At 40.9% G+C, this 25,832-nt stretch overlaps 1 protein-coding gene across 3 annotated transcripts in view; it reads left to right on the top strand.

The window, feature by feature from the left end:
* The window catches only part of Wdr7 (WD repeat domain 7), a 281,263-nt gene that overhangs the window by 154,796 nt on the left and 100,635 nt on the right, over positions 1–25,832 (top strand). For all 3 annotated transcript variants that reach the window (XM_006525478.4, NM_001014981.1, NM_001360837.1), the window contains one exon: positions 1,992–2,213. In XM_006525478.4, the coding sequence (XP_006525541.1) occupies positions 1,992–2,213 (222 nt within the window). The remainder of the gene's footprint in view (positions 1–1,991; positions 2,214–25,832) is intronic.

Consider the following 25,832-nt stretch of genomic DNA (forward strand, 5'->3'; position numbering starts at 1 on the left):
AATCCCAGATTTTCATGAGACTGTGGGAAGACTCACATTTAAAGAATTATTTTATTTTTAACATCTCCAGATCTCCCTTTTGATCGGCGGCTTCATTTATAGGAAAACATTGCAGCTAATTAACACATTATTTCTTTTTAAGAGAGACTGTAGGCCAGGCCAATAAAGGAAAGACAGTTCCAAGTCTGGGAAACTGAGGGCAGGTTTGCTGTTATTTTTGGCACAGCACCAGGGATGCATCTGGCCGCTTACTCACTCACTCAGCACTCGGTGGCTCTCTCAGTGGGTCTTCTCTTTCCATTTCCGTGTTCACAAAGAGCTATCTTTTTACATTTGAGTGATTATAAAAATTAAAAACGGAGCGGTAGCGCCACCAGAGTTAAGAACTGTTTCCACAGTGCTATTATGAGCCCAAGCACACGCCGAACTTTAAATTACCCCAAGTGATGTAATTAGGATTTCATATCTTGCCACTTAGCAGAGGGCACCTGTTACAATCCTTACTATGAGTTTAGGGATAAAAATGTATAAATGGCTGACAGAAAGTACCAAATTAAACTAGAGTAAAGTCTTCATTCTTTCCTCGGGAGTGGGCGTTAAGACAAGATTGAGGTAATTAAACAGAAGGAACATGGAGAAGGTGGGGGCCAGGGCGAGAGTGGAACTCTCCAAATGGCCCTTGTTTAATTTCCTCCTGGAAGCTGACCATGTGTACTGCTGTGCCCCTCCCCCTGCAGCCTGGCGTTGCCGAGGCTGAGCGGCTGGGGTCAATGCCTTGCCTATTGATCAGTATCCCTGCAGTCCCTTGCTCTAGCAGCTGCTTCATCGGCTTCTTTCAGGGCCTGCTTCAGTACATTAGAATAGAAATCCATAGCCAGGGCTGTGCTCATCCAAGCAGGGGAAGAAACTAAATTAAATGGTATAAAACAATCTTGGATCAGGAGTTTGTGCCAATTCATCTTGATCTAAGATGTCACACCGGGCTCTCTGTCTGAGCACCTGGGCTAGAGGCAGCCATAGTGAAAATAGATGGAGCTGCGATCATTCATTTGTCAGCTAAGGAGCAAGGCAGCAGTTAGCAATTCCCTTCTGCAGAGGTCAGCTGACAGAACAATCAGCGCGACTGCAGAATAGAGCTTTCCTTTGAACTATTGTTGTGGAGCGCGCTCCTGCTGAGACGTGGGGGAGGGGAGCGGGTTGCTTCCTATTTCCAGAACACTGTGTAAAGAGTAAAAGCAGACAGTGCCCCAGAAGATGACTCTAGTGGCAGTTGCTGTGTGCTCTAACTCTCTGTGCCTGCTAAGTACGTAAATAAGGCTGGGTTTCAGTGACTGCAGAGATTGAGGCCATCACACTGTCAAATATGACTTTGTCTAGAATTAAGGTCCCTTTAAACAGAGCAAGTGACTCCTGATCTTTCTTTCCTCCTACTTTAATACTTGTTAATATTTTTAATAAATATTTCTTTTGTCTTTGCAAACAAAATTTTCTGTGAAGTGGGAATAGGTAATGTTATAATATTGATTGAAAATTTTTCCTAGTATAAAATATTTTTAAAAATCTAGGACTACAGTTTTATAGGAGATGTAAGAAATGAGATGTGATTTTTTTTTTTCATGGCCTTAGAAGTTACAAAGTCATTTTGTAACACTAGAGGGGCTTCATGGTCAAAACAGCTGACATGTGATCTGAAATGAACACGTAAGATTGTGCATGGTATTAAAAGGGGAAAAAAGTAAAATTTATAAGGAGTTAGTATAAAGAATAAACCTCTAAAGATTTGGAGCTTTCTGTACTTGACTTGAGAGCTATTAACAAGGTGTTCCATCTGTGTGAATCAGTGACATATTCTTGTCCCACCCTGGTGTCCCAGGGCCATTTCTGAAAATAACTATTCATTCTGAAGTGCATAATCTAGAATGTTCTTCTCAACACATACACTTTTTATAATGGCATTTTCTCAACTTGAATTCCTATATTTTGATTTTTAGGTTGCTTGTCAAGTGTCCCACAGATGAAAAAAATCTCCACGTCTTACGAAGAAAGAAGGAAGCAGGCCACGGCTATTGTTCTCCTGGGAGTGATAGGGGCAGAGTTTGGAGCTGAAATTGAACCGCCGAAGCTGCTGACCAGGCCTCGAAGCTCCAGTCAAATCCCTGAAGGCTTTGGCTTGACCAGCGGAGGCTCCAACTACTCCCTGGCCAGACACACGTGTAAGTCCTCAGATCACCTTGATGGTTAAGATGTCGTCTTTGTCAACAGAATATCAGAGTATTGACTGTATCCTGAGACTTTAGAATATCTGTAGTGGTAAGTGAAGTTAGGAAACAGGACCACTCTGGGTCCATGGCCCTTTAGTTATAATTGACCGAGTTTCATTTCAAAGTTAAAACTTTCCGTTTTCAGTTCTTCTCTAAAGAACTCAGTCCTCAAATTTGTGTTCTTGAATTTTTGATCAAGGTTCTTCTCCAAAATGTTTGAAAGTGCACACACGCGCGCGCACGCGCGCACACACACACACACGCACACGCACACGCACACACACTGCAGCACTCACTTCAAAAGGAGTAGTTAAGATAGAGATTTTTTTGTAGCCAAATTTGAGTGACCATGGCCCAGAAGAACACAGAGCTAGGTTACCCCCGCTCCCCTGATCCCGTGTTCTCTTGTGCAAGTCGTTTCATGAAGTTTTATAGTAACAGAAAGAAGAAAGTCATAAAGTAATTTAAAAATACACTGCTAGGCGCCTTAGTAAGTAATGCAGTGGCAGCCTCAGAAGCCGCCTGATGGCCCTGCTTAGCTTTTGAGTTGGTGGAAGCTAGCAGCCTGCTAATTTCATAGACTCCAGAAGGTTTGTAATCTCTTCTTCGCAGGTGTTAGTTCTGACATCAAGGTGGGCGAGGAATGGCCGTTTAGAGAGCTAAAGCTCTCCCGGAATAAGATAATTAAGCCTCCGGGTCCGCATGATCTAGTATGGCTCCTCGGCTGTGGTCCTGCTAGTCCACTCACCTCTAGATGCCAGTGCAGTTCTAACCAGCCAGTCAGGGTTCAGACACAGTGGTTTTGCCAGGCACCCTCACTCACAAAGTTTCAATTAAAAACTTGTAAAATAACTCCTGGAAAACCATGTCACTGGCATTGGATAGGATTTGCAAAGTTGGACCAGTGATGGAACATAGAAAATATAACTAGCATGAATGGCCTCTGTAATTTAAAAATAAAATCCCAAAACAATTTTAAAATGATACAGCTATTGCAATTACTTTGACGGGGGGGGGGGGGGGGGTCTTGCTGTTCTGTGAGTGCTGTGCATGGGAACAGTGGGGAGAAGTTGTTTTATAAGGAGGCCTGTAGGTGCCAAAAATCCTCCTTCAGGTAAGGCCAGCGTCTCCTCACCATGTCACAGAAGCATCTCTAATGAGTTGGGACATCTTTTTATTTATTTTATTTTTTGAAACATGGTCTTACTAACCTAACCCTGGCTGGCCTGGAACTCACAAAGATCTGCCCGCTTCCTCCTTTGGAGTGCTGGCACGAAAAGTGTTCATCTATAGCCCTAGCTAAACTGTGACATCATTAAAGGCAAGGTATAATCCTGCTGATATCAGGAGATGTTCTTTAAAAAGATTTATTTTTTTAAATGTAAGTTTTAAAATTTAAATTATATGTATTTGTCATGGGTAGGGTTAGTTGTTCTGGGGATTAATCTATATTTTTGTTATTCGGGATTTGTAGAGTGCTTCTAATATTTTTAACCCATGGTTTGTCTGTACAAAAGTCTTGGATTCATGAATGTACTTCCATAGGTCTTAAGTAATGAATTGATTTGCAAACTAGAAAACTATAATTAGAAAAGAGCAAAAGGTTAAGGGAAAAGGAAAAATTGTGGCAGAATAGAAATAGAGATTTCATTTTCCAAAGAAGTTTTGGGGATTTAATAAAGAATTTTAAAGAATTTTAATGTTTACATTAAGGTTCTTTAGAGGAAAAGCACAGACAGACAGACAGACAGACAGAAAGGAAGGAAGAGAAAGAGAAAAAGAAAGGAAAGAAGGAAGAAAGGAAGAAAGAATATATAATATACGTTAAAAATACATCCCAAAGAGACCTGTATTGGAGTGGCGTCTAGGCTGTGGTCCTGCTAGTCCAGCACTGGCCTTTCTTCCACTGGCGCCTTTTAAGGCTGCTCAGAGGGCTGCAGGGCTGCAGTTTCCACTCACACCTGGAAACCAGGCTCTAGTCTCTCATGCAGCTGAGCTCTGTGGATGCTGGAGAGAAGAGTCTCTTCCAGGGCGTACTTAGAAACCTTTGGACTGCTTGTCTGGAGCAGTTCATGTGTATCACTGACTTCATTCTTTTCCTGTATCACATTCACTGTATCCTGTGATGCTAGACATTTGTTGTTTGTTGTTGTTGTTGTTGTTGTTGTTATTGTTGTTGGTTTTGTTTTTGTTTTTTTGTGGAGCTCATACTTTGCAGAGATGCTAAACTCAACTAGCAAGCATCACTATTTTACATAATTTCCCACAAATTGTCAAAAGTTTTATATATAGAGTCACTGAATTCCTTGCTCTTCATAATAAGTGCATCAGGATAATCAAATACATTTATCTTGATAAGTTCTTTTAATAGATAAGTTCTTTAAATAGTTCACACCATGAATTTTTAATGCTCTACATGAATCTAGGCGAGCCTTCAGTAACTGGATATATCAACAAAGTGGAAAGTCTATGCCAGTTCCTTTAAAAAAAAATCATCTTTATACTTCTGTTTCTTTAGTACCGCCAACTGTATTAGTCAGGCTTCTTTAGAGCAGTGGTTCTCAACCTGTGGGCCATGACCTTTTGGGGGGTCATATATCAGATGTCCTGAATATCAGATATTTGCATTAAGGTTCACAAGGTTCACAACAGGAGCAAAATTACAGTTCTGAAGTAGAACAAAATAATGGTTGAGGGCTCACCACAGCATGAGGAACTGCGTTAAAGGACTGCAGCAATTAGGAGGGGTGAGAACCACTGACCTAGAGGAATACAAGTAACAGAATGAACATATAATACACACACACACACACCCCATATGGAATTTATTGGAGTGGTTTACAGGCTATGGTCTTGCTAGCTGAAGAATGACTGCCTTCAGTGGAAAGGCCAAGAATCCATTAGTTGTTTATGAGGCTAGGTGTCTCAGTAGGTCTTCATTCTTGGTTTGAATTCTGAAGAAGTTAGGTTCAGACTGGTATAATAATGCATAAGCAGCAGGCTAGACAGATTGGCCAGTGAGAGTGAGGGCAAGTCGGCACAAAGCCAAAGCTGCTTCCTTCTTCCATGCCCTTTTATGTGGGCTCCCACCAAAAGGTGTGACCCTGACCTCAAATGAGCCAATGAGCACCCTCCCCCCCCAATATAATCCCTTTTAGGTGTACCCAACCTCTCGGTTTTTAGTTGATTCTAAATGAAGTCAAGTTGACAGTCAAGATTAGCTACAACAGTGTTAGTACTGAAATCTTATTTTGCTGAAAAGCAGGGAGGGGCCTACAAGTGAAATGATCTCAGTGTGTGTTTCTGGCCTGAAGGGAACCACGGACTGAAGTCTGCTGTGTCAGGGGGTTTTGTCCATCCTTCACCATCCCACAGATGGCACATGAAAGGTACCAGACATTTTAGCAATCCAAGGGTTTTAGGATCCGGTATACTCTTTTTTGTTTTGTTTTGTTTTTTGTTTGTTTTTTGAGACAGGGTTTCTCTGTATAGCCCTGGCTGTCCTGGAACTCACTCTGTAGACCAGGCTGGCCTCGAACTCAGAAATCCGCCTGCCTCTGCCTCCCGAGTGCTGGGATTAAAGGCGTGCGCCACCACCGCCTGGCCCGGTATACTCTTTGAGAACTTTGGCTTTTGGACTGAATATGGAAAGAGGTGAAGATTATGTTTCTTTAGCAAATTATAATTATGATTTCATTGTCAGAAAATTATTGATTTTTAAGATTTCTAGAAAGAAGTCCTATGACAAATATATGATGCAGTAATGCCTATATCTAGTTCTAAAATGCTTTTCCTATTTTTAAAATTAGATTTACTTTATATTATTTTAATAGTCATATAATATTTGTGCATGTGCATATAGTATGTGGATCCCGCACATGTGTGAGCGCATACATATGAAAGCAGAGGACATTGTTGGGTGTCATTTCTCAGGATCCATCTGACTGGAACACTGAAACTCAACAAGTAGGCTGGGCTGGTGCCAGTGACCCCCAGATAGCTGCTCATCTGTACCTCCTCAGAACTGAGCTTATAAGCACATGTCTCCGTGTCTGGCTTGTTAAAATGCAGATTCTGGGGATTGGACCAGGCCCTTAGGCTGATAAAGCAAGGACTTTACAAATTGAGATATCTTCCCAACCCAGATATAAAATATTTTCAATGTAATCATGGATTCGCTCTTGACTTCCATAGCATAACCCTATATTTTATTGAAAGGTCTCATATTCACTGGTGATGGACTTGCCTATAATAACAAGTGATATTTTTTTGAGACCTTCATTTTTCAAATAGGAATATCTTGATTAAATTTGAGTCTTGCTCTGTTGTTTGGAAATAGATGCCTAACTGCCTGGTATCTTGCTTAGCTCCTTTCAGTCAGTAATATATAATATTAATCGACCATAATGCTGTCTTCCTCTTATATCTGTTGCTGTTTTGTTCTATGGCAGTTAGAATGCATTATTACCATTAAATATTTATTCTATTTGGTCTCTTATTGAATGGGTAATAATTATTATTTTGAGATAAGGCCATTAACATGCAATATTTGATGAACTTTAATTGCTAATCATATTAATTACTTTTTCGTTGCTGTAATAAAACACCATGACCAATGCAACTCATTTTATTTTGGCTTAGCTTTCCAGAGGCAGGGACAGCATGGTGGCAGGAACCAGAAGCGAAAACTCCCATCTTGAACGTACACACCTGATGTATTTATTGAAATAGCATGGAAGAAGAGCTGTAAAAACTCTGAAATTAATGAGAGGCCTAGATCAGCTTACACTGTTTCTATGTGTCCTTGAGTTATTTAGTTCCTTTTTGGTTGCAGTATGCTCTATGAAATAAGTGAGGGGACCTGTTTTTACTTGAATGCCCTCTTTGGTCCAATGGGTCTGCTTCCAGGCACAAAGCATCCCAGAAAGTTCCCCTCCGCCTCCTACCCTCCTCTCTGTGAGGGTGGACTCCCTCCTGTTTTAGAGTAAGAGGGGATGGTGGCGATGCCTCCTCTTCCTCTTCTCCCTCCTCTTCCTCCTCCTTTTCCTTCTCCTCTTCTAATACACAAATGAGGCCTCATACTGTTTTAGAATATTATTTATGGTATCATCCTGTGGATCTTTTGCTCCATTTGTTTTTTTTGGTCTTTTCTGTTCATTTTGTAATTATAGAATTATGCTGGCACATCTGTAGTAAATCTGCTTTGATCTCTCATTGGATTCTTCAGGCAGGTGTTATAAGTCATTTCTCTAGGCGGCAGACTCAAAAGCTGATTTGTGTCTAGGACTGTTCTTGGGATCAATAGCTTCAAGGGAAGGAAAGAAGGAGAATTGGCCAGGGGAGATATTGAGCTGAGTTTCCATTGCAAAGAAAGCCTTTGCTGATCCGAGGGAACCCTGGGACTGATTGACCCCTTAGACTTTCCTCTACTGGGCGCAGGTCTCAACTTCAGTAACGTTCACCACTTAGCTATTGAATGGGGGGTGCCCTGAGAAGAGCCTGTGGCCTAGGATGCTGCTTCTTTCCTCATCTTAGAGCGGAACCTGCAGAGGGACTCAGCTAAGACATGTGACCTGCTAACACGTCTAGCTTTTTGTGGGAGTCAGTCCTCAGTGTGAGGAGTACGGACAGTTGGCGTTCCCTGACTGCACTGCGGTACATGCTGGACGGCCGAGTGTGTGCTCCCATTTCCCTTCTTATCAGTACAGAAATGATTAGAGGAAGGGATCTTTTCATTCCAATATATACAGATTTCTTATTACACTTGAAGGTAAATATTTTTTTCTCACCTGACATAGTATTAAGCACACTTCTGATGGGTTATGAGTGAATATTTTCTCTTTGCCAGGTGTCATGTTCCACACTGCAAACGTGCTAGCTTAGTCTATTATAGGGCATGGATATATGACCAGCTACTGGAGCAAGGGCAGCCTATCAAGGCCACCTCCCTAAAAAAGAAAAAAAAAAAAAAAACCCTGACTTTTCTTCCCCTACCGCCATCAGTTGCCAATAACTCCTAAGCTAGGGATGGCACTTTGTGAGGCCCTCCCCACCCATGCTGGGGTTGGGCTGATTTGAGTTTCTATAGGTCTGTGTGTGCAGCTGCCGTGAACTCACGTGAGCAGTGCCATGGTGTGTGCAGAGCACGCTGACTTACACCAGGACTCTTCTCCGTCAGAACCATTCCAACCCTTCCCCTCTGATTCCAGAGCCTGCCAAGGAGGGGTGAGATATGGATATGGACACGGATAGAGATCTCCCACTTAGTGCTAAGCACTGCACAGCCTCTTAATCTCTACATGTTGATCAGCTGTGTCTCTTTACAGCTGACCATCATCTACTGCAAAAGGAAGGTTCTCTTAGGTCTTACTAATATATGGGTATAAGGCAAACTTTTAGGGAACAGTTTCATATTACATTCATTTAACAACAACAAAGAAAAATAGTAACAGGGTACGTCTTGTGGAGTAGGCCTAAAATCCCCCCAGAAACTAGTTACTCGCCACCATGCCCTCTTGCCACCACTGCGCCAGCAGGCGCACGTTCCCAGTCGTTGTTGGCAGGCTCACTGCTGGGTAATCCTGCTGACTTTGCAGCAGCATGCCTAGTGCCTTCCAGGACTGTGAACGCTAGGTACTAGGGATGAAGCTTTCACACGAGTGCCTATTTGATTTCTCTAAATTCTGTGATTCAAGTACATGTCCTCAGTAATAGAGTTGTATCATCAATGATGGAGGATAGTCTAGAAAAGTGTCAATATCCTACTTGAGGTGGGTTGTAGGATAACGATGGCCGACAACTAGATGAGAGTTAACCCACCTAGCACTGAGCTTTTGTTTGATAGCATATAATGTCTGAGAGAGGAATTTCTCCTTCCTCCTAGATATAGGGTAACTCCAAGTTAATCTTTTAACTCTAAAATACCAAACGTGGACTAGAACACCTGTGTTCAAACTGTAATACAAAGTATATTCATCCTCCCACAGTTGTAAATAAGCAAACCATAGCCATGCTGGTGCAAAGACTAAGGATGTTCAGTGAGTGCCAGGCTGTGTGCAGATGTGAAGACCTTGAGTCTCTCACCTAGGGATGAGCAAGGACGCGAAAGCGCATAAAGCACATACAATCTACGTGCGCCTCTGCAGTCGGAAAATGGCTTCCAACTTTGGTGTGAACGCTTAGGTTAAGGGAAACAGGTTTTTCTTTATTCGGTCCTTGCAAATATTGTAATGACAAGCTCTCCAGTTGGCTGTGGATATGATCTCCAAACAGTGCATGCAAAAGACATAATGCTGTGCATTTTTGCTTTTGTCTTAGGAAAAAGACCACCTAGATTCCATCCCGTTTCCAAAAGAAAGTCTTTATAAGAATAATGGATAAGAATGAGTGTAAAAGTTTGTCAAAATAGTTCTTTTTATTATCTTGTATTATTTGAGATTATACTATAAATCCTTCTCCCCTTTTCTTCCTTTAATCTCTACCATATCACTACCCTGTCTCTCTGACAAATTCATGGCCTTCTTTTTCATTAATTGTTGCTACATGTATACGTATATGTATATACAAATATATTCCTAAACAGCACCTGTTCAGTTTCTGGAATGTTACTTGTATGTATATTTTCAGGGCTGACCATTTGGTTTTGGATAATCAGTTGGTGTGCTCTTCCTCGGGAAAGACTACTTAACCTGCTCTCAGTATTCCGTAGTTTCATTCCTTAGTTTCAATCCTATAGTTTGCTATATAGGGTCGAGTCCTCCTGGACATTCTCCAGTCCACATTAGCATGTCTGTTGACATTGACCATGTTCAGCTTGTGTTTGGGTAGTCATGTTAGAAAGACTTAATAGTCATAGCTTCTGATGTTCCTTAGAGACACAATCTTACCTCAAACTTCCTACTCTTCTGGCACTTATAATCTTTCTGTCCCCTCTTCTACAGTGATGCCTGAGTCTAAGTTTCAGAGTTGTATTATAGATGTATCCTTTGGGTCTGTGTTCCCCAGTTCTGCATTTTGGCTGGCTGTGCTGTCGTTTTCTGTAATAGTCTCTGACAATTGCAAAGAGAAGCTGTTGTTCTTTTGAGAGGTTATGATTGCTCTTATCTATGCTTATAAAGACAAATACTTAGACTTTTGTTCAGGATTATACTTGTTTAGTAAAGGGGAAGTTGTATGTTCTCTTCCAAGATCCCAGATGTCACTAGCCCCAGTTAGTTGGCTAGGTTTCCAGTACTACGTATGATCTCCCTCTTGTGGAGCTGATCTTATGTCCAATTAGAAAGCTCTTGGTTGCCACCAGGGTATTGTGCCACTACTGCACCCTTAGTTATCATGCCATGCCGGTCATTTTGTAGTTCATAAATATCATAGCTGGGTAGGACAGTTGGTTGCTTTCCTCCTTTGGAATCTGTAATAGCGGTTTCCAGTATGATGAAAGTTAGTCCCCAAGAAGGAGGATTTAAGGTCAGTTTCAGCTGAGTAACAGGGACTTACCTTCACCTCTAGGGGGCAACCAAGTATAACAGCAATAGCCTATAATGTTATCCCCTCCGCCCCCAATTAAAACCCCCCTACTTTTCCCATTTTCTCTATCAAATCACTTGTACCTTGTCATTCTCCATTCTGTGCTTCTGTACACCAGTTTTTGTGTGTGGTGGTCTCAATGGTGGTCATTGTGTTGTTGATTTTTAGTGGTCTTGTTAGTGTTCTCAGTGGTTTTTCATTGTTTAGTTATTTTATGGCTTTGTTTTTATTTGAGAGTGTCTTGACTGTGCTAATTCTTCTCTTCAGCACAAAGATTGCTCCTTCTGTTTTCTTTAGTTTTGGCTTGTTGGCTAGACAGTTTTTGAGACTGTTTATATCTATACCATGGAAATTCTTTCTTTATTCTTTGTGGTGGTTTGAATAAGAATGGCCCCCATAGACTCATATATTTGAATGCTTCCGTCAGGAAGTAGAAGTCCTTGAGATGATTCTAAGGGTTAGGAGATGTTGTCTTATTGGAGTAAGTGTGACTGTGGTGGTTTGAATATGCTTGGCCCATGGAAACTGGCATTATTAGAAAGTACGGTCTTGCTGGAATAGGTGTGGCCTTGTTGGAGGAAGTGTGTTGCTGTATAGATGGGATTTGAGGGCTCCTAGTGCTCAAGCTCCACCCAGTACAGAAGAGACGGTCTCTTCCTGGCTGCCTTCAGATCAGGATATAGAACTCTCAGTTCCTTCACCAGCATCCTGTTTGCCTGGACTCTGCCATGCTCTCTGCTATGATAATGAACTGAGTCTCAGAAACTGTAAGCCAGCGCCAGTTAATTGTTGTCCTCAATGAAACCACTAAGACAGTGAGTGGCCTGTTGGAGGAAATAAGTCACTGGAGATGGACTTTGAAGTGTCAAAAGCCCATATCAGGCTTAATCCTCCCCACCCCCACATCCCACTGTGGATCAGGATACAGCTCTCAGCTACTGCTTTAGCACCAGCCTGCCTGCTCCCATGCCCCCTACATGACAGCAGTAGACTAAACCTCGGAAACTATAAGCAAGCGCCAAATTAAATGCTTTATTTCATAATATTTCTTGGTCTTGTTATCTCTTCAGAGCAATAGAACAGTGATTAAAACACTTTGGAGTGTAGTAGATAGTTTTGTAGGTATATTAGTCTAGGTTGGCCACCATGGTCTTTTAGGATTTTAATGCATTGCTCCAGGATCCTTTGACTTTCAAAGTTTCATCAGAGAAGTCAGCTGTTATTGTGATGGGTTCCCTTTATATGTAACATGCGGTTTGAGGGTTATTGCTTTTGTTGTCCATACTTGGTGTTTTAACTGTGATGCATTGTGAAGATTTTCATCTCTCGTCTTGTTTGTTTGGTGTTGTATGTGATGTTGTATTTGGATGTCTTCCCTTGGGTTGTGGAAGCACTCTTTTATAATCTTGTGGAAGATCTCCTCCATGCTATTGACTTGGGTTTTTCACTCTCTTCTATGCATGTAATTGGAAGGTTTTCTCTCTTCATGGTATTCTACATTTTCAGTACTTGCTTTTCCTATTTTTTACTTTTTTAATATTCTTTGTTTACTTTATCTAGATCATAACTTTAACTTCTAGACCTGATATTTATCTTCTGCCCCATTCATTCTCCTTTTAGGGCTTTCCTTTGCGTTTTCCAGTTGAATTGTTAGGCGTGATAATTCCCTCTCCATTGCATCTTGAGCACTCTCTGGTGTTTCTAGCTCTGTATTAAATGTTGTTTTCAAGTTGGGGGTCATACCCATCATCCCCATCAGCTCTGTGTTTGTGTTTTCTTTGGCATCACTCATTTGTTTATTTTTCTTAAATGTCTGTCCTCTTTATTGAGCTTTTCCTTTGAGTTTTCTTTAAATGTCTTGATGAAGTTTATGATTGTTCTTTTAAATCCTGTGTCCTGAAGTTCATCTAGGTAATTTTCATTGGCTGTCATTTCAACATGGCTGGTATGTTTTGGCAGGGAGACACTTGCATAATATTTCGTATGGTTTGTATTTTTGTGATAGGAGTTGGACATGTTTAACTTTGTTGTTGTTAGTTCTGTGTCTGACATAAACAAAGCAGGTTGGGGCAGAAGAAAGAATATGCTGCAGCATGGACCTAGAAATGCACAAACGGTTTAGGTGGAATGAAGTTAGGCAGACACAGGGGCTTGGGCGGGTGTGCAGAATATGATCCTGATTCAAGCTTAGAGTATGGAGGTAGATCTGGCCCGATGGAGAAGTAGGATGTGGTGGGGAGACAGGCAGTTGTGAGGAAGCAGGGGTGGTCCTTGTGGGAGCCTAGAGATTCCTTATGAAGCAGGCAGAGATGGCCACAGTAGGCTGCAGCACTGGGTGTGGACATGAGCTGTAACTGTTGAATTGCAGAGGCTTTGTAGAGGGAAAAGTCATGCAGACTCATTTACCTAGACCCTGGAGAAGGATATGCAAGATCTGTTTTGGTGTAAAGGTTTAAATAATTGTTTTTCAACAAGTGATAGGACCATATCCTTCTTGATGAACTAGAGTACCAAATGAGAGCACCAGTTAGATGCTACCAAAGGAATGTTTTAATTTTATGAGTCTACATCCAGAGTTTTATATTGCTGAGGTGCTGCATATGTTTAATTGTGTTTGCTTATAGTATCCTTTGTGGAAGTAATCCTCCAGGTACTTCCTGTGATTTCTAAGCCTGAAGAGTATATTAAATGAATATATTAATATAGATTAAAATTGATTTTATAATGAATCTCCTTCCTAAATTTTATTACATATTTAAATGAGAAAAAACGCTAAGCCAGATCTCAAATAAATCCCTTACTTGTGTGCGTTTGTTGGGTGGGGGTCGGGGGCCTGGGGATTACACAGCATTCTCGCACTGCTCTGCATGCAGGCCTCCATCTCAAATAGTTCCCAGCAAGACAGGACAACATCATTGAATTACAGTAGCAGAGAAAAAGAGAGAAAGAGAGAAAGAGAGAAAGAGAGAAAGAGAGAAAGGAAGGAAGGAAGGAAGGAAGGAAGGAAGGAAGGAAAGAAAGAAAGGAAGGAAGGAAGAGAAAGAAAGAAAAGAAAGAAGAAAGAAGAGGAAAGAAAGAAAGAAGAAGAAAGAAAAGAAAGAAAAAACTAGTGATATTTGTAAGTTACAAAAATTAGAAATAGTAATAGTTATACACACACACACACACACACACACACACACACACACACACACGGCACAGATGGGTGTTCCTAAGAATAGACCGTGTTAAAAGAATGGCTATTTTCATTATTCAGTCATTAACTTACATTACTGAGCTACTGCCGTGGCCATAGAGATCTCATATTTATCTTTTCCTTTTGACTCTGGGTCTTAATGCACTCTGAAATTTGTACTTTCTTCTCCTTAATGCATTCCATGTTTCTTGCCAGTTCTCTTCTGTTACTGTATCTTGACCTCCTCCCTCCCTCCCGTCTCTACTTTTGGATGTCACTAATTGCCATTAGATGTCCTGAATGCAAGTGATGAGCTCCAGCCTGGCACTGCTCTCACATCGCAGCTAGAGTATTTGAGGCAGTGGAGCCTTCTGTGGAGCTGCTGTTCACAGAGTCAAGAGTGAGACTCTGCTATCTGGTGTGTGTGTGTGTGTGTGTGTGTGTGTGTGTGTGTGTGTGTGTAATACAAGTTCTCATCGTGTAACCCAAGTAGTCTCAGATCTCTATATATAGTCTACTTGTGTTGAGTTTCTGAGTTTGAGAATTACAGGAGGATACGGCACATCTGGCTATCTTTGCTAGTTTAAAATTTTTCACAGGTAATTTTGATGTATATGTAGGGTAGAAAACTCAATAGAATATGGAATCTTTTATAGTTATTTTAAATTGAGTATTTTATGGTAGTTCTTCTGATCATTATATTATCTTAATGTACAGAGTATACATTTTTGTTAAATTTCCAAAGAAAAGAGTTAGTTAATGGAAACTAATCAGGATGAATAAATGACACTTATACTGCCCTCTGAGCTAATTAGTTAGATAAATCAGCCATTTTTATTACAATTTAATTATTCTGAAACCGAATTGCTTTGGTTGAACCCTGACCTGATCACTTAATAGCTGTATGATTTTAAGTTCTTTCTGAGTTACTTTTCTTAACTAGGAATCTATTTCTTAGAGTTACTGCAAGGATGAAGTAACCAGCGTGTATAACGTATTTACAAAACCACCTGAGATAAAATTCTTTTAAAACTTTAGGTGTTAGAATTGTTCCTACAAACATTTGTAAAATAAGGATAGCTTCTTTTAAAATTCACACTGGCTGAGGCTATGTCTCAGTCAGTCAAGTGCTTGCCTATCATACATGAAGCCTTAGGTTTAATTCTCAGCACCATATAAACTAGGTATGTGTCACAGGCCTGTGTGTGACACCAGTGTTCCAGAGGTGAATAAAAAAGGATCACAAGTTCAGAGTCATCCTTGGTTGCATAAGGAGTTCAAGGCCTGCCTGGGATAGAAACTGTCACATGTATATATATGTATGTATGTATATATATATATATATATATATATATATATATATATATATATATATACACACACATATCTATATCCTTTAAATCTCTAAGAAATTTATAAATAGATTTTTATTATAAACACATTGTATGTGAATTAGGGTTTCTATTATAAACACCATGACTAAAAGCACCTAGGGAGGAAAGCATTAGGTTTTAGATCACAGCTCATTATTATGGGAAGTCAGAGCAGAAATTCGAGGCAGGGCTAAAAGGCAGGAGCTGAAACAGAGACCCCAGAGGAATCCTGCTTCCTGGCTTGCTCCCGTGATTTGTTCAGCCTGCTCTCTTACACAACCCAGGGCTCCTGCCCAGAGCTAGCACTATTCCCAGTGATCTGGACCCTACCATATCAATTATTACTAAGGAAAACTCCCTAGATATTTGTCTACAGTCAATGTGATGCAGACATTTTCTCCACTAAGGTTTCTCTTCTCAAACAACTTTAACTTCTGTCAAGCTGACAAAATATTAACTAGGAAAATTGACTCCTTGTCAATTTGACACACCAATACATTACCATTAAACCATGACCTTTCCTTTCTTGTTTGTTCCCAGGATCTTATATTTATATCAGCATTACAGAATAAAACATAGTATAAATTCAATCTCTTTAAAGTGTCCTAAATCTCTCTAAATATCCAAATCCACTTAACGTGTGGCTTGTATAGACTAAAAAGAATAACTTACAACTTGTTAATATAAGGCGGAGGGAGTAGTCACAATCTGAACAAAGAAACGAAGCTCCAACACTGTCCATTAAATCCTGTGCCTCGGTGTCCTCCATGCTGCATTTACTCACCATCTTCTGGGGTGCAAAGGGCTTAAGAATCTCCACCCCTCAGACTCTGCTGTCTTCAGCACACATAGCTTGTCCCCTCGGCTCAGGCCACAACTGCTCTGTTGCTGGCGGTTGTCCCAGAGTTTTGCCACCTCTAACAGGCTGGAGTTTCCGGGGCTTCACCTTTGCCTCACCTCCCTTCATGAGCTCCAACCATGCCCTCTGATGCCAAGCCTCAGCTGCTCTCCATGATGCTGTCAGCCTTGGCGTTTCCAGTGTAACCAACTGCATCTTCCCCAGTGCCCTGTCACGGTGCCAACCCTCAACTGCTCTTAGAGCACATCTCCCAACTGGGCAGTTCTCATGCTGCTGAAACCTGTAACGTGGGAGGTCCTCTAACATTTCCCAAGCCTGGCTGATGGCCTGTGATGCAGCTCTGGACCACTGCTTCCATGTGCTCTGGAAACATGTTAATGCCGAGTTCTTACATCTGACTTCTCAGCCCTGGGTAACCAGCATCAATTGTCTCCGTTAATCACTTCAGAGGCACTGGACTCTTGATAAACACAGCTGATTCTGCACCTTCAGCTGACTAGAACTTCTGACTCTTGGACAACTATACCTTAGTTTGAAAACTATGTTCGACAGAGACCTACAGTTTCTTAAAGATGTTAGTGGTGGTGTAGGTCTTTAATACTAACTGTAGTTGAACTGGCTTTTTTGTCCATGTCTTTCAGAAGTTGGAGTTTGGCATCACAGTGTTTCTGCAAAAGGAAATTTATAGAAACAACAAAATTCTTTTTTTTAAGTATGAAAACTGGAAGTTGTACATCCTTAAAACTCAATAAAAAGAAACATTTTGATTTTCTCCTTACAACCCTGTTCTATCCATGCTTCTGTCTGTCTCAGCCAATGGTGTTGTATCGTTTTTTTTCCTTGGGAGAACATAAAAGCACATATGTCCACCAAAGATTAGGCATGAAAAGAACAAAGAAATTATTCCAGCCACATCCAGATAGGTAGCGGAGTGGCAGTTTTTAGGAGTTGCTATAGCATTGAGTGTGTGAGTGTGTGTGCGGGGGTGTGTGTGGGTGTGTGTGTGTGTGGGGTGAAGGTGGGTGGGTGGGTGTGTCTGTGTGTGTGTGTGGGGGGTAATTACAGGAGCATGAGTGACTCAGCAGCAGGCTCGTCACCAGGAGTTCCTCTTCAGTGTGCATGACAGTGACCCGTGAGGTCTGGTCTGCATCACTGGGCTTCCTTATGTGGTGTTGTGTCCGGCCAGCAGACCACAACCTGGGTTCTAGCCTGGAAAGGCATTTTGGAAACCTGGAAGAGAAGAGGGGCTAGGTGGCGAGAGAAAAGAATGTAGCCAAGACAGGTACTCTGATCAAGGCTCAAATTTTATTGTTGCGACACTAGTTATGAAGGAAGGGGGAGGGGACCCGATTCCCGCCGAATAATCTCTGGTCCAGTAGAAAGGTGCACGTGTGTGGCTCCGCAGGTTCCAGCAGTGGGCGTGGCAGAACGAATGAGCAGAAAGCTCCACCCCTGAGCAAGCAGGTTTCAGGCTGGGGGAGGGGAGACTACAATGTGGCATCCCGGTAGCATCCCTAGGCTTCCTTCTCCCTCCAGGAGAGAACATTTTAATCCAGAGGAAACAGCTTCATTAATGGACACCCATTATCTTCCTGTTTGTTTGTTTCTTCATTTTCTTCAGTTTGTAGCCGATCCTCATTTCTCTTACAAACAGGTATTACACCAGGAAGCCTTATTGGTTGCACCTTAGAAATCTATCCAGAATGCATCTGTTTCATTCCCATTGCATTTGATTGGTTGCTTTGGTTTCCCATTCATGTATTGGCAAGCCATCCTTCTTTGCTTTGCTCACCACTGTAGGATGTGTTCACTTAGCATCCTTGATGGTGATGCTTTTACTTCTCTTTTGGAAGTTCAGCAATTCACCTGGCCCCATCCCTGCGTGACTTACCCCTTCACTTCATTTATGCTTTGGCTTAGATTTTCCCTGCCCCAAGATTGTCCATACTATGTTGTTTGATCCTGTGGCCTTTTAACTTCTCCATTTCATATTTAATCCCTATTAGTCTGTGCTTTCCAAAGTCCTTACTGCTGTCTGTTATGCAACATAAGTTTCCTGCTTATAATAATGAAAATAATGAAGCTCTACTGAGAAAGGAACCACTGTCTATTTTGTTGACTGAGTAGTGACTAAGTATTCATGGCAGTGGTGACTAAACACTGATGGCATAGTGACTAAGTACTCATGGCAGTAGTGACTAAGTACTCACTGGTGGCAGCAGTGACTAAGTACTCATGGCAGCAGTGACTAAGTACTCATGGCAGCAGTGAGTGAGTGGTAAAGCAGCTTTACAGCGTTTTTGACCATAATCTAAACTTCAGTTTTTATGTGACTTTTGACATGACTTCGGTGATCTTTTTGAAGGTCTATAACCTATTAATCCAGATAGCTGTGATATGATATATCCACCCCATTAACAGTAGATTCTTTTCTTAATGTTAATTTCAATAAAAGTAAAACATGACATTGTATCTAGAATCTTTTCTGTATAAGAACACTTAATGACTTTAAGCTGGATCTCAAAAGACACATTATTAATTGTGCCACAGTAGATACTATCTAACAAATACCACGTGAGGACCATTTATTTGTTTGTTTATTTTGAAGCAGAGTCTAGCATATACTTGGGCCAACCTACAAGTCACGATGTTGACCAGGCTGGCCTTAAACTCATAGAGATCCACTTGCCTTTGCTTCCTTTGGAATAGGATTAAAGGCTGTGCCACCATGCCCAGCTATTTTAAAGTTTATTATACTTATTTGTGTGTGTGTGCATTTATGTGTTCACAGGCACATGGCATGGCACATATGTAGAAACCAGTGGACACCTTAAAGGGGGCTTGTGTTCTTCCATCAAATGGGTCCCAGAGAGTGAACCTGGGCTGTCAAGCTTAGATACAACTGTTTTTACCCACTGAGCCTCATCACTGGTCCAATTACCAAGATGAAAGTTGCAGCAACTTTAGCAAAATAAAAAATAAAATAAATAAAATAAAAAATGCAAACATTAAAAGTTTATGCTGTATATTTGGAAACTGAAGAGTACCCAAATAGCTAATAATAGTGAACATGATAGAAAGTCATATAGAAGAATCACATTGTAACACATCTAACAAGTCTCAAGATAGCAGAAAGAAAATTACAAAGTATTTTTCTTCAGAGTCCATAGCAGAGCTGCAGATGGTGTAGAGTTTCCCTTACTGAATAGTCAAAGAATCGGGAGGACGGTTTACTAGATACATTTATGTATTGTTTATAACAATTTTTTTAAAAGTGAGTGGATTTTCATGTAAAATTGATAGTTCTTCAGATTTAAGAAATAACATACTGAACAAGATTTGAGGCTAATGATAGAGCACTGTCCTAGTAATTAAGAGGCCTTGGGCTCAGTCCCCAGGAATGGGGGTGGGGGCATAAAAGGTGTTGACAGTTACAGCAAACAGATGTTGTCTCAAGTCTATCAGTAAACTTAAGAAATACAGAGAAGACACACTATTTGATTGATCTGAATAAGTAGGAAGGAGTGAGTATCTAACATTGTAAGGACATTGGTTTTCTTCCTTAAAACAACAACAAAAACAGATGCAGCCTTTCCAGAGCAAACCACCAGTGGTTGCTTGGCTGTTGTACTTGGTACCATGGTTTTGCAAATCTGTATACTAAAGCAGTGAGAATCAGATGAGACAAACATGGCACTTCTAAGGAAAGGAAGCGGAAGCAGGGCTTCCATATCTGTACAGAGATCACCAGTCTCAACAATCTAACACAAACATTTTATAAATATGTAGAAATCTGATTGTAGATCATTGGAATAAATGAATAAATAAAATTCAGTGTGTCTTTGCATGCCTATATGGTGGTAATCAAATTTATGGCTTTGTTCATGCTAGTAAAGTGCCCTGAAATAAATTGATAAGGCAAGTAAGTTTAATAATACTATAGTTCATTTTATACTTTTCTCATTGTTATGACAGAATATGAGATTGCAACAACTTATGGGAGAAAAGGTTTATTCTGCCTAATGATTTGAGAGAGTGTCAGTCCATTCATTATAGCAGGCAAGGCATGGTGAAGGAAGCTTGTAGTGAGACTGACTCCTCACACAGTGGTTTAACAGGAAACAGACCTAGACAGAAACTACTGCTCTGTTAAATATTGAGAGTTTCTATCCCACCTTTGATCGTTCAGTTCCCAAATAAAAGACATACACCCTAGATTCAAGCCAAGTCAGATTCAAGCCAAGTAAGTGATCACTGGGTTGCCATAAAACATAATAAAATTAAATTTCTAATGTTTGTTGTTACCTAGCTCAATCCATGCGGGTTTACCAATGTTTATAGAAAAGACAAACTATTTCAAAACTTTTTACAGATGATTCAGGAGAGTGTGACTTTAGAATAAGGACAGTTCCATAAATAGGAACTAGAAAGAAAGCTCAGCCAAACCATAATGAAGATGGATAAATTCAATTATATTAGAATTCCAAACTTCTATCAGAAAGTAAACAGTAAAAATACAGAGAGAGAGAGAGAGAGAGAGAGAGAGAGAGAGAGAGAGAGAGAGAGAGAGAGTTTACAATGTAAGTGAGGCGAGGTGATGGGTTACCTGTGTATAAAAAGATGATAAGGTAAACACAAGCTGTGCATCAGAATAAGTAAGCGAAGGAGCTTCTCAGGAAGGCAAGGAGAGTGGCGCATACCTCCCGGGGAGCTGCGGAGCCTGGTCATCCACAGACCACAGTGTGCTGTCCTTTCCTACCTGGCACACGGAGAGCTTAAAGCTCAGTGGGGTCAAACGTTGATGAGATTTTGAGCAATCAGAGGTTGTTTTTTTTTTTTTTAATTTTTATGAAATTTAAAAGCACATAAAATGAATTTGTGATTAACAGTATATAAACTCGTGGTAAAAAGATAAAATCTGGGAAGCGAATTTCCAGTTCAGAGGAGGGACTCATTGGAAGGGTTCCCATTCTAGGTGTGCATTCATGCTGAACTTCTGAAGGTGCTTCCTGGGTGTTACAGAGTCACTAGCCCTTCTCATGCAGCGTGAGTATCCTAAGCAATCCTAAGTGGACTCTTAGACGCACATAATCTAAACATCACTACTTTGGTTTAGGCATTGGTGAATTTTCACTGTCATCAGAAATTCCATCACGCCTTCAATAGATTAGGCTCGTCTAGGTACTTTGGAGAGTGCTTTCAGCATCTGAAATATATTATTACATCTCCATTTTGCAACTCTTCTGAAAGACTATAAAACCTACCTTTATCCCAGAGAGCTTAAGAAATTATTTTGACATAGCCTTATGTTGGGGCCTGGAAATTCTTGAAGGGAACAAGGAAGCTAAGGTGTACCCCACCCCAGACAGAAGCTTTATCAGTTATCTCTACAGTGAAGTCAATAGTATTTCATAGTAGAATGTGGTTTAACACTACAAGATGTTAAAGAGATATTTATGATATTTTTATTAATTTAAAAGTACAATGTATTTTGCTCAAATTTACTCTCTTCTCCCAACTCCTCCCAGATCCACCCCAACCTCCCTATGAATCTAACTTCAAGTTCTCTTCTTTTAAAAATAAGGAAATAACATTGTGTTCAATTTGTGTTGCCACAACTACTCTTGGGTATGGGGCCTGCTGTGGTGTGTGGTAGGTCTACCAGGTATCACACCAGTAGAATAAACGAAGAAGAAAACCATAGAAATCGGCTCTTCCTCTTCTAGCAGCTATCAAATACCAGCAGCTCCTCAGCCGCTTGGTGGAATTTCACATCCACTTTCCCTCCTCCATCCTGTGACTTTTAGATGGCTTGAGCATGCTCAGGTCTCGTGCATCCTGTCACAACTACTGTGAGGTCATACGTGCAACTGTCCTGTTATGACCTTTGGCTCTTACAATCTTTCCAAGCCTTCTTTGGTTGAATATATCTGAGTCTTGGATGTTAGGGGTATGTTATATACATCAGATTTAGTCCTGAACACTTCATAGTCTCTTATTCTTCGCATGTTGCCGCATGGGAGGTGGTGGTCTCTGTGTTAACTGCTATCTACTGCAAGGACACCCTTTTCTCTTGAGGACTGAGAGATGTACTCATATATGAGTATAACAATATGTTATTAGGAGTCATTTTAATAGTATGAACCCTTAGCAAAATAATTACAGTAGATTCTTCCTTAGGGCCTATAGCCTATCTAGTCATAAACTGTTTGGCTTCATTGACAGTACCAGGTATGGGTTGCAGCTCATGAAATGGGCATCAGAACTACTGCGAAAGTGGTTGGTTACTTTGGTAACACTTGTGCCACTGTTGTACCAGTGGGCATATCATGTAAGGGCAGTCACTACTGTAGCTGTCAGGGTTTTCACACCTAGGTGAGACTGGTGATTACTTTTTTCTTCTGCTCCAGCACTGTGCACAGCATCTTCCAGCTCTGTGAAAGCTAGTCAGTATGGATGAAGCTTCTAGGTCTGTTCTAACTTGATTTCTCCATATTTTATTACTCAATTGTGCAATTCCTTCATCAAGAGAGTTTTACTGTCAAGTTCTACAGGGCATCGAAAAGCAATGGCTATAGCCTGTAATGTGTGAGGCTTTATGGGGTTCTACTGGTTGGTCAACAATTCAAAAAAAAAAAGGAACCTATTCCTTGTCCTGGAGTTAAAAGAGACTCTTATGGTCTCAGAAAATGTGTGTAAAAAATACCAGCTGCTCCTCTGTCTACCTAGGCCTGAGGAAGAATAAACACTAAAGGATAGGGATAGGCTCTCTGTCACAGCTAAGATTAGACTTCCTCAAAGAGTTCACAGACAGCCCAGAGTGTGAGTGATCAAGAAACTGGCCAGGGAGCTCAGGTTGAAGTGTTAGACTTTCAGCTGTTCAGCTACTCAGGAGAAGGAGGAGCAATGATGCAGCTCACTATTCCTGAACATCACAGGCTGGTGCAAGCTGCTCTAGGAGCCACCTCCTAGCTACACCTACCTGGGAGGGAGGCATCTTTTTCTTTGTAGGATCACTGCAGGGGTTCAGTTGGCGATGCCTAACATCCTGCCTGACATTTCTATGGAGAAGTGCAGCTGATTTGGAGCCGTTCAGGAGGAATAATTTACTGTTACATTTCTAAATATAGTCACAAAACTGGGGACTTGCTGATCTCTACAATTTCCTTCTCTGCTTGATTCCTTGTGCTAATATTCTCCATAAACGTGTTATGAATTAGGGGTTTATGTTATTGTCTATATTTGAGAGACCAACCAAAAAATTATTTTCTTGGGGTTGGAGATGGCTCAATGTGTGAAATGCCTGCCATACAGGCAGGAACATCTGGGCTTGGCTCCCCAGAATCCATGTGACAACCAAGTGTAGGACTTAGTATTCCCATCATGAGGGGGATGCGGCAAGCAAATCCCATGGTGTGGCATACTGGCCAAAGAGTCTACCTAACTGATGAACCCCGGGTTGGTGAAAGACCCTCTCTCAAACCCCTCAGTTTGATTTCTGTTCTTCCTACGCATATTCTATGTACATTCAACTCACCCCTTAGGAACATGAAGTAACATGAAGGGCTGGGGCGATTGTTTCCTGAGTAAAGGGGCTTGCCCTTCAACCCTGCTTAGACGCCATAGCTCATGTAAAGCTGAAAGAGAAGAACTAGCACCTGGGCACATGGTACTCACACACATGCACATTATACACACACACACACACTACACAGAGAGAAGGGGGACAGGTATAATCAATAATAAAGAAAGAAAAGAAAATTTGATGTTTCTCCAGTTTCCTCCTTTTTTCCCCTAAGAACTGTCTTATCATGCTTACATATGTTTTTATACAATAAAGCCTTGTAGCTACTGAAAGAAGTAGATTTCAACTGGAAAGAACCAGACCAGTGACAAAAAGAAACTGTGTGTGGTAAGCACACACCCTACTTAGCATTTGCTGATGAATCGATGATGGTCAGTAACTTTTGCTCTCCAGTTTGCATCTCAATGACCTAATAAAGCCCTGTCCCTTACCTACTACTTCAGAATGTTAGTGATAAGGAATAATTAATGATTTGTTAACAAGATTAAATCTTTGATTATAATGTATAATAGATATACAAATTCTATATTTAACTTTTATTTGCCTTTTAATTGCCATGGCCTGGCCTGCTATGAGGTATTTTATCAGACCGGAGAAATGGTGCCTCTAATCTCTTTTCCCCAGTCCCAGCAGACATTACGATGTATTTTCTCCCAAATAGAAAAGGCAGTACAGTTCCATTATATGTTGTAAAATGTTGCAGTGCCATCCATTTTAGCTGTGGTTGTCAGTTCACTGGGACAGCGTTCTGGGAGTAAGGAACGAATAAAAATGGCAAGTAGAGGATTTACTCGTGTTTTTGTGCTAAAGAGGGAATAATATTGGCAGGTGGAGAATTCTTTGGACTTTTAAGCACTGAAAAAGAGTTTCTGGCAAAGAGAAAGTAATGCATTAAACCCAAACCCATTTAAAATTCTGCTTTGTCTGGCGGACCATCATATTATGAGAACAGTCTGCTCCCAGTGTCTCCTGTGCCAGTTCTGTGACCTTCCCTTTGCCTCGTGCAGCATTGGGTTGATTGGAGCAGGCCCCTGTACTTCTGGGAAGAGCAGAGTTCTGGGCAGTAGCACAAGTCTTCAAATATTGATGCGGTCGCTCCCCAAGTACGGCGGCATTACATAGTATTTATGCAGAAAATCATTTTAACTCTTCTCCTTGCCAGAAGTCATATTGCTGAACCTACAGATTGTCCATCAATATAATTTTTATAACCATAGAGTTTGCTTTGTGGATATGTATATAGCATTTACACACATATATATGTACATAATGTGCAGGCTCAAAGATGTAATAATTTTAATGCTAAATAAAAGTGGAAAAGTAAAAAACAAAAACAAAACAAAAAAGTGGAAAAATAACTACTTTGTACTTTCCTTCTATCTGTCATCTAAGTGCACACCGCACATTGAAGAGCCATGCATGTGTTATTTGCCTAACACAGGCAAGAGCTAAGAAAAGCAGTGCGTATTAACTTATCCTGGATGTAACTGCCAGCTTGAAAGTCAACGATGGTGAAATGGTGGGAGTATACATGACCCAACCTGACAATGAAATTGTCAACGCAGGTCCCGTATAAATGAGCTCAGATTAGCATCTGTCCCGCAAACAACAATGACTCTCAGGGCTGTGCAAGCTCATGGGTTAGTTATGACTCAGCCTGAGGTTGACCACTGTATTAACAACACATTTTCCTCAGCAGATCATTCACTGTGAATCAAGTGTCTTATAGGCAGAATTATGTGAATCCTTGTAGGTTCATTCCTCAGATTTTCTCAAGTGGCTGTCCTCTCAGCATGAGGTACAGCAGTTTTAGTCTGAGTTCTCCTGTTTTCCTTGATGTTACAAACATCAAGATCATTGTCTTACCTACTCATTAACGCCTTAGCTGATGGTTGTAAACTGAAAAGGCAGACTTCAACCTTGATTAAAATGATAGCAGGAAGTACCTCATCCACCATGAATGTTGTGGAATTTTTATTCATCTATCTTATAGCCTGTTAACTTCTAAAAATTTTCACTTCACCTTTCATGCCCTGTGGAAAGTGCGGCAGACCTT

The sequence above is a fragment of the Mus musculus genome, chromosome 18, assembly GCF_000001635.26.
Source record: "Mus musculus strain C57BL/6J chromosome 18, GRCm38.p6 C57BL/6J".
NCBI classification, from domain to species: domain Eukaryota; kingdom Metazoa; phylum Chordata; class Mammalia; order Rodentia; family Muridae; genus Mus; species Mus musculus.